Source organism: Panthera onca (assembly GCF_046562875.1).
Source record: "Panthera onca isolate mPanOnc1 chromosome E1 unlocalized genomic scaffold, mPanOnc1 haplotype 2 h2.Chr16_ul_2, whole genome shotgun sequence".
Taxonomy (NCBI): Eukaryota; Metazoa; Chordata; class Mammalia; order Carnivora; family Felidae; genus Panthera; species Panthera onca.
In genome coordinates, this window is record NW_027675816.1 from 1196996 (window position 1) to 1214655 (window position 17660).

Sequence of the window (17660 nt, forward strand, 5' to 3'; positions counted from 1 at the left end):
ATAATTTTGCATGTTTTGATGAGGCAGGATTTCCCAAAGTAGATGAGGTTCAGACCCTACAAGGCCTCGATACACCCCTGGGTTTCAGGTAATTCTATCTCAGTAAGTTTTTTGAATGAAGCCTCTTAAGTTATTGATAAACACTGAGTGAACACGTTAGCGGTGTGGTAAAGTCTATTTTGAATCTGAAATCCACCTCAAAGCCATGCCAAGAGTTTATTAATAAGGTACCACTTTTTGAATGGTAGTAATAATCCTATTTCTTTCAGATGAAATCAGGAATGAAATATATTATGGAAAACCAACAGTGGTTGATAATCCTAAATGTTAAGTATACTTTTTTTTTTCCTGACTTTAAAGTGCTTCTCCTTCATTCACCTACACAGGTGCAGACCGATGGCTTATTTTAAAAAATTCACTTCATTGCTTCTAACAGTACGAGCTCCATGAGTTTAGAAGCCGAAGGACTCTACGATGTAGAAAGGCTGTACCTTATCGGGATAGAGCACATTCACATGCTGGCTCGTCTGTGGCGCATCAGTATTGTGCCAAGAACATAAGCTCTAAGGGAGAATAAGGAAAATCTAAGCCTTACCCCTTTTGAATTATTGTTGACAATATCGTTGAGGTAGGTGTGGCCACCCTCTGAAGGCAAAGTCGAGCCGCAGTCACATTGACGCCCTAACGCTCCCCCAGTCAACCGGCATCTGCTTCCTTTTAGACGGCTGCGTGCCCACACAAGTTGACACACTTCAGGATATTGTCATCGCTTTTTGGTACGTACTGGAAATCCTGGCAGCTTCTTCTCAGATTCAGAAAGGCATCAACGTTAAGGATGAAGATGACAACTCAGGGCTGTCCTTTTGGGGTGATTTAGGGTAACTTTTATTATTTTCCGTGTGTGGTAGTTCAGAAGCTTTGCGATAGTCATACCCAACTGTTACTTTTCTTCTCCCAGCTGCCTCTGATTCTTCCCACGTATATGCCAAGGCATCTTCTTTCTCTGGGAAGCATGGTAGTTGCTCCTCTGCCCCATATCATTTCTTTAATACCTACCTCTGTTAGGTATTTACTGCGCTCTGGCACTACGCTAAGACCTTTCGCTTGTGCTGCAAGTAAGACAGTGTGTCTTAAACTCTTAGAATAGAGCCTGGCACGTGGGAAATGCTCCGGACGTGGCCCCTCACACGCCACTTCATTTTCGTTTTTCCAGCAACTCTTGTGATACAGGTAGTATCATCCTCATTTCGGGGATGAGGAAGTTGAAACTCAGAGACATCGGGTGACTTGCCTAGGTTCACACTGTCAATAAGTGACAGAACCACTTAAGAAGCTTCGCGAGTAATACAATTCCGCATTCCCTGGCACTAGGTAGGACCTGAATGACAACCGGCCTTTTGGGCGTCGTCCCTTGGAGTCAGCTTCTCACTGGAATAGGACCTTTCGAGCAGGGAGCTCCTTTTCCCTATGCTTCGGGAGCTCCTGGCCATGCCACCTATGGGCATCCCCAGGCTTCCTGCTCACCGCCTGGTGCAAATATCACATCGTCACTGCTAGGCACCCACTCTGTGCCCAGCCTTATGCTAGGTGCTTTGCACATGCTCTTTCCTTTAATCCTCAAGTTGCCTTATGAGGTAAATGCTGCTAAAAAGACTCGGAGACGTTCGTTACTTAAGTCCCTTCACCAGGAAGTGACAGCCAGAATTCAGACCTAGGTCTGCCTGATTCCGGGGCCCTTGCTTCTTGGGCTGTTCCTCACTGCCAGAAACTCCTCTTCAAGGCTGTTCTCAGAACTTGAATTAAAACATGGGCTCACCATTTCAGATTCTTTAGGCTTCGCCCCTCCCCCCGCCCAACCCCTGAGAGAGGATCTACGTGATGCCGTTAGATGTCTTGTATTGAGGAGCTTCGCATGGGGAGTCATGTTCTCATGGCTCATGGACCTATGTAGATGAATAAAGGAAAGGGGTTATTCTATCCCCAAGTACTTCAAACATACTGGAATAGGGTCTAGATCACTCTACTTATTTCTTCAACTGCTTTCCTCCAAGGAGCCAGTTTTCCCTCCATGCCTTGGGATTCCAGCATAGAGAGTTTGGAGTCTGTCCTATTTGAAATGTATTTTCACTGCCTGCTTTGGACATTTTTTCAGCCAAAGCTGTTAGGATTTCAGTACATTCAGGACAGTGGTGACAAGCTTCAGTCCTCAAGTCTTCTCTGTCTCCTCAGTTAATAGAAAGGAAACGTAGCCCATCTGTCTGGACCTCTGTAGAAGAATTTGGAGAAAAAAAAAATAACACGTAAGAAATGTTCCCTTATTTTGTGAGCTACCTTTAGTCTGTCCCGTTGCTCTGCAACGGAAAGCTTTTGCAAAAATACTTGAGTTTTCCTCTTCAAATAAGATAGAGTTTTTTAAAAAACAAAAAAATATCTAGAACAGTATTTCTTCAACTTTGATTATGAGACAGTCTTTGAGGATAACTGTTGTTATGTTTTACTCCCATAAAGATAAGCCCACGAATATCCAAAAGCCAATAGACTGAGTCAGCACACGTTTTATCTGTAAAATGAGGGAATTGAACGGAAATGGAGATGATGTCTAGTGCAGCGTCCACCGTTCGTTCGTATCGCAGTCTGTGGAAAGACAATTGCTGTCGGTCCAGCAGATGTAACCTGTCGGGTCAGTTCTCATTCTCCCCTTGGCTCAGGCACAATAGCTCCATGAAGAGAAGGCGGCACTAAAGACAGGAGGAGATAGGATAACTTGGAGTGGCCTGTATTTTGTTTTCACTACAGATAAACACAGGGCATTCATCTGAGCAGGAGGGCTGCCTGGGTAAGAGGAAGCACCGAGCCGATGGGTATAAGGCCATGGGTGAGCTACCAGGAAAGAGGGGGGGACAGTGGGGGTAGAGCACTGAGATAGTTGGGGGGAAGGATAACAAACTACTAAATTGTTTTGGCTGCATAATTCTTCATAGTTTTTCTTAATAGGGAGCGGGGGGGGGGGGGGGAGCAGGGGCGGGGAGAAGTGGGCAGGGGAAGACACACACGTGGAAGAGGTTACTTGCACAGAGCCCGCCAGTAAGCTTGTAGGTATTAATGCCATTTTTATGTTTTCAAAGCCAAAGGACATTCGGAGCCTCAAGGTTGAGGAACTGTGTTTAACCAGACATGTGACACTCACGTTCTTTCTCTTCATAACATTGTCTGACTGGATATTAACTAGTGTTACACAAACCCGACATGTTAATGGGCCTGAAAAAACGTAGAAGAAGGGGCTGGAATAGGAAGAATAGGGGAGTTTCCAAGGCAAGAACAAAAATGCATGGCTCCCAGCCGCACCGCTAACTCCCTCTGACCTCCGTTGTGGAAGAGTTTGAATCTTCGCTCCCCTTTTCTCCACCTACTAACATGTTTGATCTTCTGGCAACTGGTTCTCTATTTATCACAACATGGTTCTTTTTTTTTTTCTTCAAATTGAGATATAGTCCGCATAATAGAATATGCAACATTATAAAGTATATAGTCCAATGGTATACTTTGATAGACAATAATCACTGCTAATTCCAGAACATTGTCATTGCCCCCCTCGAAAGAAATACCATACCCATCAGCCTTTACTCCCCATTCCCCCCTCCTCCCAGGCCCCTGGCAACAACTAATTTACCTTCTGCCCCTATGGATTTGCCTATTCTGGACATTTCATAGAAATGTGTGTCTAGTTTCTTTCACATGGCTTGTTGGCTTCAAGATTTATCCGGTTGTAGCATGTTTCAGTACTTCATTCCTTTTTTTAATGTTTATTTATTTTTGAAAGAGAGCGCACACACAAGCGGGGAAGCGGCAGAGAGAGAGGGGGACAGAGGATCCAAAACCACAGAGCCTGATGTAGAGCTCGAACTCATGAACTGTGAGATGACGACCTGAGCCAAAGTCAGATGCTTAACCGACTGAGCCACCCAGGTGCTCCAGTCACATTTTGTTCATCCATTCGTGAGTTATTGGACATTTGGATTATTTTGACTTTTTGGCTATTGTGAATAATGCTGCTATGAGTATTCATGTACAAGTTTTTGTGTGGTCATATGTTTTTAATTCTCTTGGGTACATACCTAAGAGTGGAATTGCTGGGTCATGTAGTAACTCTATATTTAACCCTTTTGAGGAACTGCCGAACTGTTTTCCACAGTGACTACACCATTTTACATTCCCACCAATGTATGAAGATTCTGGTTTCCCCAAATCTTGCTACCACTTATCATTGTCTCTCTGTTCGATCATAGCCATCTTAGTGAGTGTAGAGTAGTATCTCATTGTAGCTTTGATTTATATTTCCCTAATGACCTAAGACATTGAGCATCTTTTCATGTGCTTATTGGCCATTCATGTATTTTCTTTGGCGAAATGTCTCTTCAAATCCTTTACCCATTTAAACATTTGATTATTCGTCTTTTCACTGAGTTTTAAGAGTTCTTTATATATTCTGGATGTTCTGGATACTAGACTTGTATCAGACATATGATAGTTTTGGGTTGTTTTTTTATTTTTAAATAAAGTCCAGTTTATCTATTTTTCCTTTGGTTTGTTGTGCTTTTTGTGTCATGTCTAAGAAACCGTCGCCTAAATCCAAGGTCATAAAGATTTCTCTCCTGAGAGTTTTATAGCTTGAGCTCTTCCTTCTAGGTCTTTGACTCATTTTGAGTTAATATTTATATATGGTGTGAAGTGTAGGAATCCAACTACATTATTTGGTATGGGGATATACGGTTGTCCCAGCATCATTTGAAAAGACTAGTCTTCCCACGTTGAATGGTGTTGGCACCCTTGTTGAAAATCAGTGGGCCATAAATGTGAGGATTTGTTCCTGGACTGTCAGTTCTGTTCCATCAACTTACATGTCTGTTCTTTTGCCAGTACCACACCGTGATTACTGTAGTTTTGAAGTAGGTTTTGAAACCAGGGCGTGTGAGTCTTCCCATTTTGTTGTTCTGTGTCAAAATCGTTTTGGAGCACCCGGGTAGCTCAGTTGGTTAAGTGGCCGGCTCTTGATTTCAGCTCAGGTCATGACCTCATGGTTTGTGAGATGGAACCCCGTGTTGCAATCTGCACTGACAGCATGGAGCCTGCTTGGGATGCTCCCTCTCCTTCTCCCTCTGCCCCTCCCCTGCTCACACTTTTCCCCACTCACACTCGCTCATGTTTGCTCTTCTGCACGGGTGTGTATGCTCGCTGTCTCTCAAAATGAATAGATAAACTTTTTTTTTTTTAAAAAAAAGATCATTTTGGCTATTCTCGGTCCCTTGAATTGACATACAGATTTTAGAATTAGCTTGCCAATTTTTGGAAAGAAGTCAGTTGGGGTTTGGATAGGGATTATACTGAAACCACAGTTCAATTTGGGGTATAGTGCCATTTTAACACTATTGTCTTCTGATCCGTGAACATGGCATATCTTTACATTTATTTCAATCTTCTTTAATTTCTTTCAACAACGTTTTGTGGTTTTTAGTGTGATTCTTGCACTTCTTTGGTTAAATGTTTTCCTAAGTATTTTGTTCTTTTGAGTACTGTTATACATGGAATTGTTTTCCTAATTTCATTTTTGGAATAGTCATTGCTGATGTATAGAAATAAAGCTAATTTTTACATATTGGTCTTGTGTCCTGTAACCTTGCTGAACTCATTTATTAGTGCTAAGGTTTTTTTTCTACATTCCCAGGAATATGTCTTGTGGTCTTCTAGTTACCCAGGAAGATGTTGGAGCATTTCAAAGTCCCTATGGACATCTCATTTCTCAGCTTTTTCCTTTTAGGCTTTTTGTTTAGGCTATTTTTTGTCTTGTTATCAATTGCCTCACATAGCTGCCAGATTAAAACATTTATCTATAATTGTTTTCAAAAAATGCCCCTTGGGAAGAGGCTATTTTAGCACTGTGCAGTTCTCAGTGAGGTCAAGGGCAAGGCTTTCAAGTGAAGTTTTTTAGGGACCCCACTAGACAGGTAAAACAATGACAGTTTGTTCCTTGGGAATGAGGCTTTAAGGAACTTGAGCTCCATTCTGTTCCCCTGGGATGTGGGCAATTTTTAAGGCTACCATCACGATGGAGAGCAGAGGTTGAGGACAAGTTAAAACAACAGAGCTCACTGTTCTCATAGAAATTAGTAATTTTTTCTTTAATAAATGCTCTCCGGGTTGCTGCAAGCCCATTGGTTAAAATTTCCAAAGTTCTGAGAAAGTTGATTTTGACCATTTTTGCTAGTTTTTTGTTGTTGTTGTTGCTTTTACGGAAGGATGAATTTTCAGACGTCCTTCCTTTCTCATTTTCACTGATTCACCTGTAACAGGGCTTTAAAATGTCTAAAGTCTCAGGGCACCTGGGTGGCTCAGTTAACTGCCTGACTCTTGATTTCGGCTCAGGTCATGATCTTGCGGTCATGGGATCAAGCCCCATGTCAGGCTCTGCACTGGGCATGGAGCCTGCTTGGGATTCTCTCTCTCTCTCTTCCTCTGCCTCTCCTTCACTCATACTCTTGTACTCTCTCTCTCAAAAAATAGAATACAAAAATAAAAAATGAAATCTCTAAAGTCTCAATGATCACAGGCTAATTAAATACTTAATCATGGGAGATGATTAGAGGAAAGGAATAAAAATAGAAAATGTAATTCTTAGAGAAGCTCTCCCAGATGGAGAGATGAAGTTCAGCAAAGTGTTTCTATATTTAATGCTCTCAAAGTTAAGTTTAAGGTAACGGCTATTTTAAACCCCCTTTTTTTTTCATACAAGTTAAATACAGGCTTTGGAGTCAGAACTGAGTTCAGATTCCAGCTCTGCTTCTTGACTGGCTTGACAAACTGGGACAAATTATACAACCTCTCTGTACTTCAGTTTCCTCACTTGTAAAATGGGGTAATGATGTATCTATCACATAAGGTTATTGTGAGGTTTAAATGTGAAATGCTGATCACAGATGCCCTATAGCTCAATAGTATTGGTTGTGATGATTATCCTTATAATTTTGCAAAAGTACAGTGATGATTCTTGAGCAGAGTCAACCTAAAGGCAGATTTTCTTTTCTTTCTTCCTGTTTCCTTCACTTTATTTTTGCTGTAAAGAACTGAGAAGAAAATCTACTCGGCATTTTGGAATAAAAACTTGTGTCAAACAGTGACAAAATGTTATTTATTCAACAAGCCTTCACTAAGTAACTAGTAAATAACAAGCACTCTGTCAGGCACAGGGACAAAAATGACAATAGAGCATGGTCCCTGCCCTCAAGGAGCTGGCAGTCCAGGAGATGGATAAGGAAACGGGATCATATGCCACCTAACAAAGGCTGTCATAGGAGAATACACATGGTGGGGGTATAGCTTTCACCATTTCCTCTTAGATTAATCCCTTTGTCTTTGGCCCCCAAACTGAGGAATTGGTCCTATTTTTGTCTTTAACCGGGTGTTTTAAACTGTGGAATTTTTTACATTTCTAGAGATAAAGGAAAAGCACCTAGAATTATAGAGGACACTAGAAACAGTCTTTCCTACAGAGCCTGGGCTTCCTACCAGCATAGTCACTTCTAGGATTTTCAGCCCAAAAAGTTCTTTGGCATATCTTTGCTTTGCTGTCCACGTAAAAAAAAAAAATTTTTTTTCCTCTTTCTGTTCTCCACTTTATCGTCCAGAGAGCTGGGTAGTTCCCAAAGGAAGAGTGCTTTACAGAATCTAAGGGTGATTTATAGGCAAAGGCAGAAAATGATTAGTTTTCACCTTCCAGTTCCATACCCCCAAAATGAACATAAACTTTCATGGTAGTCATTACTGGAAATGCAGATAATTTTAATTCCATTGCATTTTTCAGAATTATCAGTCGTAACCCTCTGTCAACTGTTGAAGATTCCTATCTTTTTAAGTTGCCAGCATTAAAATATTTGTAAGTATTGCAACAATCTCATGGCTCATGAGATGATTTCTGATCTTTTTTGTTGTCATCAAAAGATTAAGTATTTTGCGTTTTGGTTAAAAAGTCGTAATTTAAATTTTAACTGGGTTATTGAAATAAGCATTATTAGCAAAGAAAACACGTATATGGGCAAGATAGCCTGCAGAGGAAGGAGTAGTATTGAAGAACACATAACAGACATGGGACTTGTAGATGTAGGTAGAAATACCATTTATCTCAAAGTGGAAAGTGGAGTAAGGTGTATATTAAAAGAAAAAAAGACTAATCAAGAGAGGTGGATGCAACTGAGAATGAAAATGAGGATAAGAGTAAAAAGGATTGTACTGTTGAGCACCAAGGTGATTAATTTGATGATGCACATAAAATGTCTTCATTGGGAGCTTTCTGAAATTATTGTCCATAGCAAGAAAACTCTTGAGCTGACTTGACAAAGAAGCCAGAATTGAAGTAATCACATGTTGTTAAGTATCTTTTTAGGTACAGAATTTTTATCCTTGGGTTCAAATCACGCATGTTTGGGCTTTCTCCTTCAGAGACATGGGATCAACACAGGTGTCACTTACAACAGTTGAGAGCCTCCTCATGATGACCCTTGAATTGGAAACACTGTAAGTTGATTTTTCTTATGTGTATTTTCACTTAGTTGTTTACTTAGATTTGTTTTATTGTTTTCTTAAGTCAGATTTATTGAGGTATAAAATTTGCTCTTTTTAAGCATACAGTTTGATGAGTTTTGACAAACGTGTAGTTATGTAACCACCACCACATTTGAGACGTAGAACATTTCTGTCACCCCAAAAGGCCCCTATGTGCCTTTGCAGCCAATCCCCTTTTCTCACCACCAGCCCTGGCAACCACCAACCTAATTTTTGTCCCTATAGTTTTGCCTTTTCCACAGTGTCTTATAAATGAAATCATACCAGGGGCACCTGGGTGGCTCAGGCAGTTAAGCGTCCGACTTCAGCTCAGGTCATGATCTCGCGGTCTGTGAGTTCAAGCCCTGCATCGGACTCTGTCCTGACAGCTCAGAGCCTGGAGCCTGCTTCAGATTCTGTGTCTCCCTGTCTCTCTACCCCTTCCCCACTTGCACTCCATCTCTCTCTCTCTCTCAAAAATAAATGAACATTAAAAAAAATAAATAAATGAAATCATACAGTATGCAGTCTTCTGTGATTGGTTCCTTTCAGCATAATCCTTTTGAGATTCATCCATGTTTTTTTTTTTTAACTTTTTTAACGTTTATTTATTTTTGAGAAACAGAGAGCATAAGCAGGAGAGGGGCAGAGAGAGAGAGAGAGAGAGACACAGAACCCGAAGCAGGCTCCAGGCTCTGTCAGCGCAGAGCCCAATACAGGACATGAACCTGCGGAACATGAGATCATGGCCTGAGCCAAAGTCGGTCACTTATGTGACTGAGCCACCCAGGCACCCCAGAGACTCATCCATGTTTTTGCACATGTCAGTAGTTCATTTCCTTTTTATTGCCGAGTAGTATTGCAGTTGTGAGGATATACCAGTTTGTTTATGCATTCATCAGTTAATGGGCATTTGAGTTGTTTCTAGCTTTTTGGCCTTTACGAATAAATTTGCTTAAAACACTTACATGCAGGTCTTCGTGTGAGCATATGTTTTCATTGGGGGAGGGGGGAGGTGGTAAAATACCTAATGGCAGGATTGCTACATCATATGCTGAGTGTATATTTAACTTTTTAAGAAACTGCTTACCTGTTTTCTAAAGTGGATGTACCATTTTGCATTCCAGCCAGCAGTATATGAGATCTTCTATCTATCCTTTCTTCTAATGTCTTTATCTATTTTTCATAAGGTGAATGTTGGCCTTAAAATTGAGTTGGGAAGTATTCCCCTCTCTTCAATTCTCTAGTACTGTTTGTGCAGAATTGGCATTATTTTTTCCTTAAATGTTTGCTAGAATTCACCAGTGAAGCCATGTGGGCTTGAAGCTTTCTTTGTGAGAAAGTGTTAAACTACAGATTTTATTTTTGTAATAGTGCTACTTAAATTACATACTTTATTTTTTTGAGTAGTTCATGTCTTTCAGGGAATCTATTTCATCTTGAAGTTATTGACATAAAGTATTTTATAATAATCCCTTATTATCCTTTTAGTATCTGTAGAATTGTAGTGATGTCATTCCTCTCATTTTTGATATTGATAATTTGGTCTTCTCTTGTCTTTTCTTGATAAATCTGGCCAGAAGTTTATCAGTTTTACTTATCTTCTCTAAAAAGTGCCTTTTCATTACACTGACTTCTCTATTTTTGTTTTCCTTTTCAAAAATTTCTGCTTTGATCTTTATCATTCCATTTTCTCTCCTTACTCAGTGATGAATTTCCTTTTCTTTTTCTAGTTTCTTAAAAGTGGACACTGGGGAAGATGAATACTATATGAGCAACATCCCACATGTTGACATGTTGTGTTTTCAGTTTCAGTTGGTACAAAATAGTTTCTAATATCCATTTTGACTTATTTGACCAATAGGGTTACTTAGGAGTGTGTTGGTTAGTTTCTAAATATTTGGAGATTTTACAGATCTGTTAATTTGTTATTTAATTCCATTGTGGTCACAGAACAATATGTTGGATGACTGAAATCCTTTTAAATTTATTGAGGCTTGTTTTATAGCCAATGAATTCTGGTAATAGATGAGAATATGGCCTATTTTGATAAATATTATGTGTCCACTTGAAAGAAAATATGTAGTCTGCTGATTTGGTGTGGAGTATTCTATAAATGTCAACTAGGTCAAGTAGGTTGGTAGTATTTTTCAAGTCTGATGTATCATTACTCATTTTCTATATATTTTTTCTGTCAATTATTGAGAGAGGGATATTGAAATCTCCAACTATAATTGAGTGCTTATGTGTCTCTCTTTCCTATTCTCCTTAATATATTTGGAAGTTCTATTATCAGATACATAAATTCTTAAGTTATGTCTTTTCTAATAGTTGACATTTCTATCACAATGGAATAACCTCATTTATCCCTGGTAATATCTTTGCTTTGAAATTGACTTTGTCCTATAGTAAATATAGCCACTCAAGGTTTCGTTTGATTAGTGTTAGCAAAGCATAATTTCTTCCATATTTTTAACCTACTTATATCTTTGTATTGAAGATGAATCTTATAGACAGCATATAGTTGGCTTTTGCTTTTTTATCCAGTATGACAACTCTATCTTTTAATTAGGTGATTATACCATTTATATTTAATGTAATTATTTATATGCTTACATTTAAAGCTACTGTCTACTCTTTTCTATGTATCCCATCTGTTCTTTGTTTCTTTTCTTTTTCTTTTTCTTCTTCTTCCTGCTCTTGGGTTGATTTAGTACGTTTTATTATTTTTTGGTGGGGGGATAAATAGTTACAACTCAGGTTTTGTTATTTTAGTAGCTGTTTAATGGTTTGTAGTGTTCATGTTTAACTTATCACAGTCTATCTTCAAATGATATTATATGATTTCATGAATAGTATAAGAACCTTACAATAAATAGTGTACTTCCATTGTTCCCCTCCTGACCTTTGTGCTATTGTTTTCATACATTTTACTTTTAGCACACCATATTATTTTTTTTGTTTAAATAGTCAGTTATCTTTTTTTATTTTTGTATTTTTGAGAGAGACAGAGTGCAAGTGGGGGAGGGGCAGAGAGAGAGGGAGACACAGAATCTGAAGCAGGCTCCAGGCTCTGAGCTGTAGACACAGAGCCTGATGTGGGGCCTGAAATCACAGACTATGAGATCATGACCTGAGCTGAAGTCAGATGCTTAACTGACTGAGCCACCTGGGTGCCCCTCAATTATCTCTTTTATTGAAGTATATATAGATCATGTAATATTTTTTTTTTTTTTTTTTTTATTTTTGGGACAGAGAGAGACAGAGCATGAACGGGGGAGGGACAGAGAGAGAGGGAGACACAGAATCGGAAACAGGCTCCAGGCTCTGAGCCATCAGCCCAGAGCCTGACGCGGGGCTCGAACTCACGGACCGCGAGATCGTGACCTGGCTGAAGTCGGACGCTTAACCGACTGCGCCACCCAGGCGCCCCTAGATCATGTAATATTAAATTAGTTTCAGGTGTACAACACAGTGATCTTTTATATACATTATGAAATGCTCACAACACAGTGATCAATTATATACATTATGAAATGCTCACCACAATAAGTATATTACAGTATTATTGACTATATTCCCTATGCTGTACTTTTCATCTGGTGACTTATTTATTTTATAACTGCAAGTTGGTACCTCTTAACCCTTTTCACTCATTTTGTCCATATCCCCAGTTTGTTCTCCGTATTTACAAGTGTTTTCTCTTTTTTGTTGCTGTTTATTCATTCATTTGGTTTTTTGTTTATTTTTTGTTTATTTTTTACCTTGTTTTATTTTTTATTTTTTAAAATTTACATCCAAATTAGTTAGCATATAGTGCAACAATGATTTCAGGAGTAGAGTCCTTAGTGCCCCTTACCCATTTAGCCCATCCCCCCTCCCACAACCCCTCCAGTAACCCTCAGTTTGTTTTCCATATTTATGAGGCTCTTCTGTTTTGTCCCCCTCCCTGTTCTTACATTATTTTTGTTTCCCTTCCCTATGTTCATCTGTTTTGTCTCTTAAAGTCCTCATATGAGTGAAGTGATAGGATTTTTGTCTTTCACTGACTAATTTCACTTAGCGTAATACCCTCCAGTTCCATCCATGTAGTTGCAAACGGCAAGATTTCATTCTTTTTGATTGCCAAGTAATACTCCATTGTATATATATACCACATCTTTCATCCATTCATCCATCAATGGACATTTGGGCTCTTTCCATACTTTGGCTATTGTTGATAGTGCTGCTATAAACATTGGGTGCACATGCCCCTTCAAATCAGCATTTTTGTATCCTTTGGTTAAATGCCTAGTAGTACAATTGCTGGGTTGTAGGGTAGTTCTATTTTTAACTTTTTAAAAACCTCCATACTGTTTTCCAGAGTGGCTACAGCAGTTTGCATTCCCACCAGCAGCGCAGAAGGGTTCCCCTTTCTCCACATCTGTTGTTTCCTGAGTTATTAATTTTAGCCATTCTGACACATGTGAGGTGGTATCTCATTGTGATTTTGATTTGTATTTCCTTGATGATGAGTGATATTGAGCATCTTTTCATGTGTCTGTTAGCCTTCTGGATGTCTTCTTTGAAAAACTGTCTATTCATGTCTTCTGCCCTTTTCTTAACTGGATTATGTATTTGATTTTTTGGGTGTTGAGTCCTTTATATATTTTGGATACTAGCCCTTTATCAGATTATGTCATTTGCAAATATGTTCTCCCATTTCATCAGTTGCCTTTTAATTTTGTTGATTGTTTCCTTTGCTGTACAGCTTTTTATCTTTTTTTCATGGATGTTTATTTTTGAGAGAGAGAGCACAAGAGTGGGGTAGGGGCAGAGAGTGAGGGAGACAGAGGATCTGAGCAGGCTCCGCACTGTCAACAGAGAGTCGATGCGGAACTCGAGCTCACAAACCGTGAGATTATGACCTGAGCTGAAGTCAGAAGCTTAACCGACTGAGACACCCAGGTGCCCCAGAAGGTTTTTATCTTGATGAGGTCCCAATAATTCATTAAAAAAAATGTTTGTTTGTTTGTTTGTTTATGTTTATTTTTGAGAGAGAGAGACAGAGTGCAAGCAGGGGAGGGGCAGAGAGAGAGAGGGAGACACAGAATCTGAAGCAGGCTCCAGGCTCCAAGCTGTCAGCACAGAGCCTGACACGGGGCTCAGACTCACGAACTGTAAGATCATGATCTGAGCCAAGTCAGATACTTAACCAACTGAGCCACCCAGGTGCCCCTATTAATTAATTAATTAATTAAGAACATGGACACACACATACATGTATGCATGGGGGGGAGCAGAGAGAGAGGGAGAGAGAGAATCTCAAGTGGAGAGAGAATCCTGATGCGGGATTCAATCCACGACCCTGAGATCACGACCTGAGCCAACACCAAGAGTCAGGCATTCAACCCGCTAAGCCACCCAGGCACTCCTCAGTAGTTCATTTGTACTTTTGTTTCCCTTGCCTCTGGAGACATGTCTCTAGTAAGAAGTTGCTTTAGCTGAGATCAAAGAGGTTTCTGCCTGTGTTCTCCTCTAGGATTTTGATGGTTTCCCGTCTCACATTTAGGTCTTTCATCCATTTTGAATTTATTTTTGTGTATGGTGTAAAAAAGTGGTTTAGTTTCATTCTTCTGCACGTTACGGTCCAGTTTTCCCAACACCATTTATTGCGAAGACTATCTTTTTTCCACTGGATATTCTGCTTTATCGAAGATTAGTTGACCATATATTTGTGGCTCCATTTCTCGGTTCTCTATTCTATTCTATTGATCTATGTGTCTGTTTTTGTGCAGTACCACACTGTCTTGATGATTCCAGCTTTGTAATACAGTTTGAAGTCCAGAATCATGATGCCTCCAGCTTTGTTTGTTTGTTTTTTCCCAACATTATAATTCGGGGTCTTTTCTTGTTCCATACAACTTTTAGAATTGTTTGTTCTCGCTCTGTGAAAAATACTGGTGTTTGATAGGGATTGAATTGAATGTGTAGTTTGCTTTGAGTAGTATAGACATTTTAACAATATTTGTTCTTCCAATCCTTGAGCATGGGATGTTTTTCCATTTCTTTCTGTCTTCTTCAATTTATTTTCATAAGCGTTCTATTGTTTTCAGCATACAGATCTTTTACCTCTTTGATTAGGTTTATTCCTAGGTATCTTATGGTTTTTGGTGTATTTTTTTTTTAATTTTAGAGACAGAGTGTACAAGTTGGGGAGAGGGGCAGAGGAGAGAGAGAGAGAGAGAGAGAGAGAGAGAGAGAGAGAGAGAATCTTAAGAGAATCTTAATCTAATCCATGCTGAGTGTGGAGCCTGACACAGGGCTCGATCTCACGACCCTGAGATCCTGAGCCGAAATCAAGAGTAGGATGCTTCATCGACTTAGCCCATCCAGGCACCCCTTGTTTGTTTGTTTTTTTCTGAGATTCTACATATAAGTGAAATCATATAGTGAAATGATATACATACATATAGTGAAGTGAAATCATAACCTATATAGTTACCAGTTCTAATGTTCTTCATTCCTTTGTGTGGATCCACATTTCCGTCTGCTATCCTTTTCCTTCTGCTTAAAAATACTTTCTTTAGGGGCACCTGGGTGGCTCAGTCAGTTAAGCATCCAACTCTTGATTTTGGCTCAGGTCATAATCTCACAGTTTGTGAGCTCAAGTCCCGCGTTGGGCTTTGCTTGGGATTCTCTGTCTCCTCAGTGCTCTTTCCCCCTTGCACACGCATACTGCACGTGCCCTCTCTCTCTGTCTCTCAAATAAACATTTAAAAAAATACTTCCTTTGGCATTTCTACAGTGTAAGCCTGCTAATGATGAATTCTTCCAGCTCTTGTATGTCTCAGATAGTCTGTCTTGCTTTTATTTTTGAAAGATTTGGGTATAGAATTCTAGCTTGATAGCTATTTGGTCCCCCTCTCCTTTTCACTGCTTGAAAGATGTTGCCCCACCGAGTTCTGGCTTACATTATTTCCAACAAGAAATATGTTGTCATTGTTATATCTTTGTTGCTCTGTGTGTCATGTGTGGTTTTGTTCCTTTGGCTGCTTTTAAGATTTGCTCTTTATCGCTGGCTTTGACCAGTTTGATTATCATGTGCCGTGGTGTAGTTTTATCCGTGTTTAATGGATTAAACTAAACATGTAGTTTAATCCATGTTGTGCTCAGATTTCATTGACCTTGCTGGATTTGTGAGTTTATAGGGTTTACTTATTTGGAAATGTGGGGGCTATTAGTTTTTCAAATTTTTTTTATATCTCCTCTCCTTCGTGGACTCTAAGTATACATATATTAGGCCACTTGAAGTTGTTGCACAATTCATTGAGTTAAGGAGAGGCATGGGGTTTTTTCCATATATGAAATACTGTTATAATAACTTTTTTAAATGCCCTTGTCTGCTAATTGTAGCATTTGTGTAGATTATGGATTAGTTTTTGATTGATTGCTTTTTTAAAAAAAAAATTTAACATTTGTTTATTTTTAAGACACAGAGAGTGATCAGGAAAGGGGTAGAGAGAGAGGAAGTTAAATCTGAAGCAGGTTCCAGACTCCGAGCTCTCAGCACAGAGCCTGATGTGGGGCTCAAACCCATGAACCACGAGATTATGACCTGAGCCAAAGTTGATTGCTTTTTATCCTCAGTATGGGCCATATTTCAGATTTATTCAAACTCTTAGAAGTCTACCCTCTTTCTGTGTGCTCTCAACCCGAAGTGAGACTTTTGGCTTGGAAGGAGTTACCTGTGTATTAAACTACTGATCAGTGTCACCCAGTTCTAATCTCTATCTCATTCTAAGGGTACCATACCCCATGTCATCCTTACCTTTCCGTTGGGCACCTCTGTCCTTCTATCTGTGTATTTATAATATTCAAGAGCAGCAGTTGGCCAACTGGTCCCTACCCAACCATCCAGGCCATGTGCCTCAAGAATTCCTTTTTGCACAGCCCTGTGATGACTTTGGCCCGCCTCTTCTACCTACTCGAGTAACTCCTTTACCACTAATTTAATTGTCTGTGTTTCCATTTATAGGATTTTACCTAGCCGTATGGCCTGCTGTCTCTGCCAATTTAAAAATACTATTGAGGTTGTCTGTAAGACAGTCAAGCTACATTGTGACAGTGCATGTCTGACAAATGGCACACGTTGTGGTAAGTCCTAATTGCCTGATGATAAATTTGTAAATTTTTATTTTATTTGTGGTTTAACTTTTATTTTTAATCAACAATGATAATTTTTTTTAATGTTTATTCATTTTTGAGAGAGAGAGCATGCACGTGCGTGAGCTGGGAGGGGGCAGAGAGTGAGTGAGGGGGACAGAGAATCCGAAGCAGGCTCTACACTGACAGCAGCAAGCCCCATGCGGGGCTGAACTGTGATATCATGACCTGAGCCAAAGTCGGATGCTTAACTGACTGGGCCACCCAGGCACCCTAACAATGGTAAATTTTTAAACTAATGATGTCATTGCATTATTTTTACTCATTCAGAGTTCAGATCCCTAAATTTCTAAGAACTATTCCTTTGTGAAAAGTCAGATTCTCAGTTACATTATTAAGTCAACTACCCACCCCCAAATGAAAACCTGTTCACATAGTACATCACAGCTTATAAGCTGATTTTACGTGCGTTAGGTCTCAGGTGCCCTTTGTCTTATAGGACAGGTGGAGATACCTTTTTGTTTATTTTGTTGTTTTTATAAGTGTGTAAGAGTACAAGTGATGCTGATTTCTGAAAAAGTTTTATTTGGAGCCTCTGTGTTTCTGTGCCCTAACCAGAAGCTGCTACCCAACCGTTCTAACAGATGAGAGGGCTCTTCTATTCTTGGGCTGTCCAACTCTTGTTCTGAATCTTAAGCTTTTCTATCCAAAACACAGGTGCTTTTAGGTATTTTTCTGTTCTTAGGTTTTATTGGCACTAACTTGGTGACTTCCAAAATGTGCTTTTGCACCTGGATAGCTTGAATATGGGTCCCTGTCAATGGTCTAGGGCACAGCATAAATTACACTTTGCTACTTCTATAAGTGGTGTTGCTTATTTTCCAAAACAATGTTTTACCAATTATCTTACTCCCTTCTCCCTT

At 39.6% G+C, this 17660-nt stretch overlaps 1 protein-coding gene and 1 long non-coding RNA gene across 2 annotated transcripts in view; one reads left to right on the top strand and one right to left on the bottom strand.

Annotated features, from left to right (window-relative positions):
* Nucleotides 1–17660, top strand: part of LOC144614258 (uncharacterized) — a 53533-nt gene that overhangs the window by 30314 nt on the left and 5559 nt on the right. Inside the window, exons 12-14 of the mRNA XM_081794761.1 lie at nucleotides 7856–7927; nucleotides 8491–8565; nucleotides 16610–16728. Coding sequence (XP_081650887.1) covers nucleotides 7856–7927; nucleotides 8491–8565; nucleotides 16610–16728 — 266 coding nt within the window. The remainder of the gene's footprint in view (nucleotides 1–7855; nucleotides 7928–8490; nucleotides 8566–16609; nucleotides 16729–17660) is intronic.
* On the bottom strand, nucleotides 2541–3114 carry LOC145715137 (uncharacterized). Its single transcript, XR_014137151.1, has 2 exons — nucleotides 3068–3114; nucleotides 2541–2738 (listed from the first exon to the last, which is right to left on the bottom strand). It is a non-coding gene; the product is annotated as an uncharacterized LOC145715137 (long non-coding RNA).